A 738-nucleotide genomic window follows, 5' to 3' on the forward strand; every position below is an offset into this window, starting at 1 on the left:
GGGCGGGAGGCCGCAGGGCGGGGGTATCTTCGATATCTTCAGCGGGTTCCTTGGGCAGCAGCAGCCCAGCGCGGAGCCGCCAGCGGCAGCGGCGCCCGCGCCTGCGCCCGCCCCTACGCCCGCGCCCGCGCCCGCTGCACAGGCGCCGGCTGTTGCCGCGCCGCCGACGGCCGCCGCGCCAGCGGCGCCCGGCACGCCGCCGCAGACGCCTGCCGCAGCCAAGCAGCCGCAGCAGCAGCAGCAGCCACCGCAGCAGCAACCGACGCAGCAGCATCAAAACCTGGAGCAGGAGCAGCAGCAACAGCAGCAGCAGCAGCAGCAGCAGCAGCAGCAGCAGCATGGCCAGCCGGCAGCTGCAGGCAGCGGGGCCGCCGCCGGCCCGGCCGCATCCAGCAAGGCCCCTGTCAAGTCAGAGGCGCGGTGAGCGCCCCGTCCTTTCAAAATGCGAATATTGTTATGCGTCGCAATCGAGTATCCTCGCCGCCACGGCCCGCCGGCGCTGGGCGTGCCGAGTCTCGAGAGACCCTGCGTGCCTGCGCAGGGCTGGCGCGCCGCGTTTGCAGCAGCGCGCATTGCGGTCCTGAGTGAAGGTGTTTCATGAGCCCGCCTTGGTTGCTGCGACTGATCTGTACACAAGGCACCAGCCGGTGGTTCATCCTTTGGCCGCTGGAGCGCACGTATATGAGTGTTCTGTCCTGAACAGCGTCAGCCGCCCTTCGCCCCCCCCCCCCCCCCCCC

At 71.0% G+C, this 738-nt stretch overlaps 1 protein-coding gene across 1 annotated transcript; it reads left to right on the forward strand.

Annotated features, from left to right (window-relative positions):
- Positions 1–9: 9 nt before the first annotated feature.
- MNEG_8679 (hypothetical protein) lies at positions 10–424 on the forward strand (the record flags this gene model as incomplete). The annotated part of the gene is made up of 1 exon (XM_014042847.1): positions 10–424. A coding segment is annotated over one exon (415 nt), but the record flags the coding sequence as incomplete, so codon positions are not given.
- Positions 425–738: the final 314 nt, after the last annotated feature.

Source organism: Monoraphidium neglectum (assembly GCF_000611645.1).
Source record: "Monoraphidium neglectum strain SAG 48.87 unplaced genomic scaffold scaffold01675, whole genome shotgun sequence".
NCBI classification, from domain to species: Eukaryota; Viridiplantae; Chlorophyta; class Chlorophyceae; order Sphaeropleales; family Selenastraceae; genus Monoraphidium; species Monoraphidium neglectum.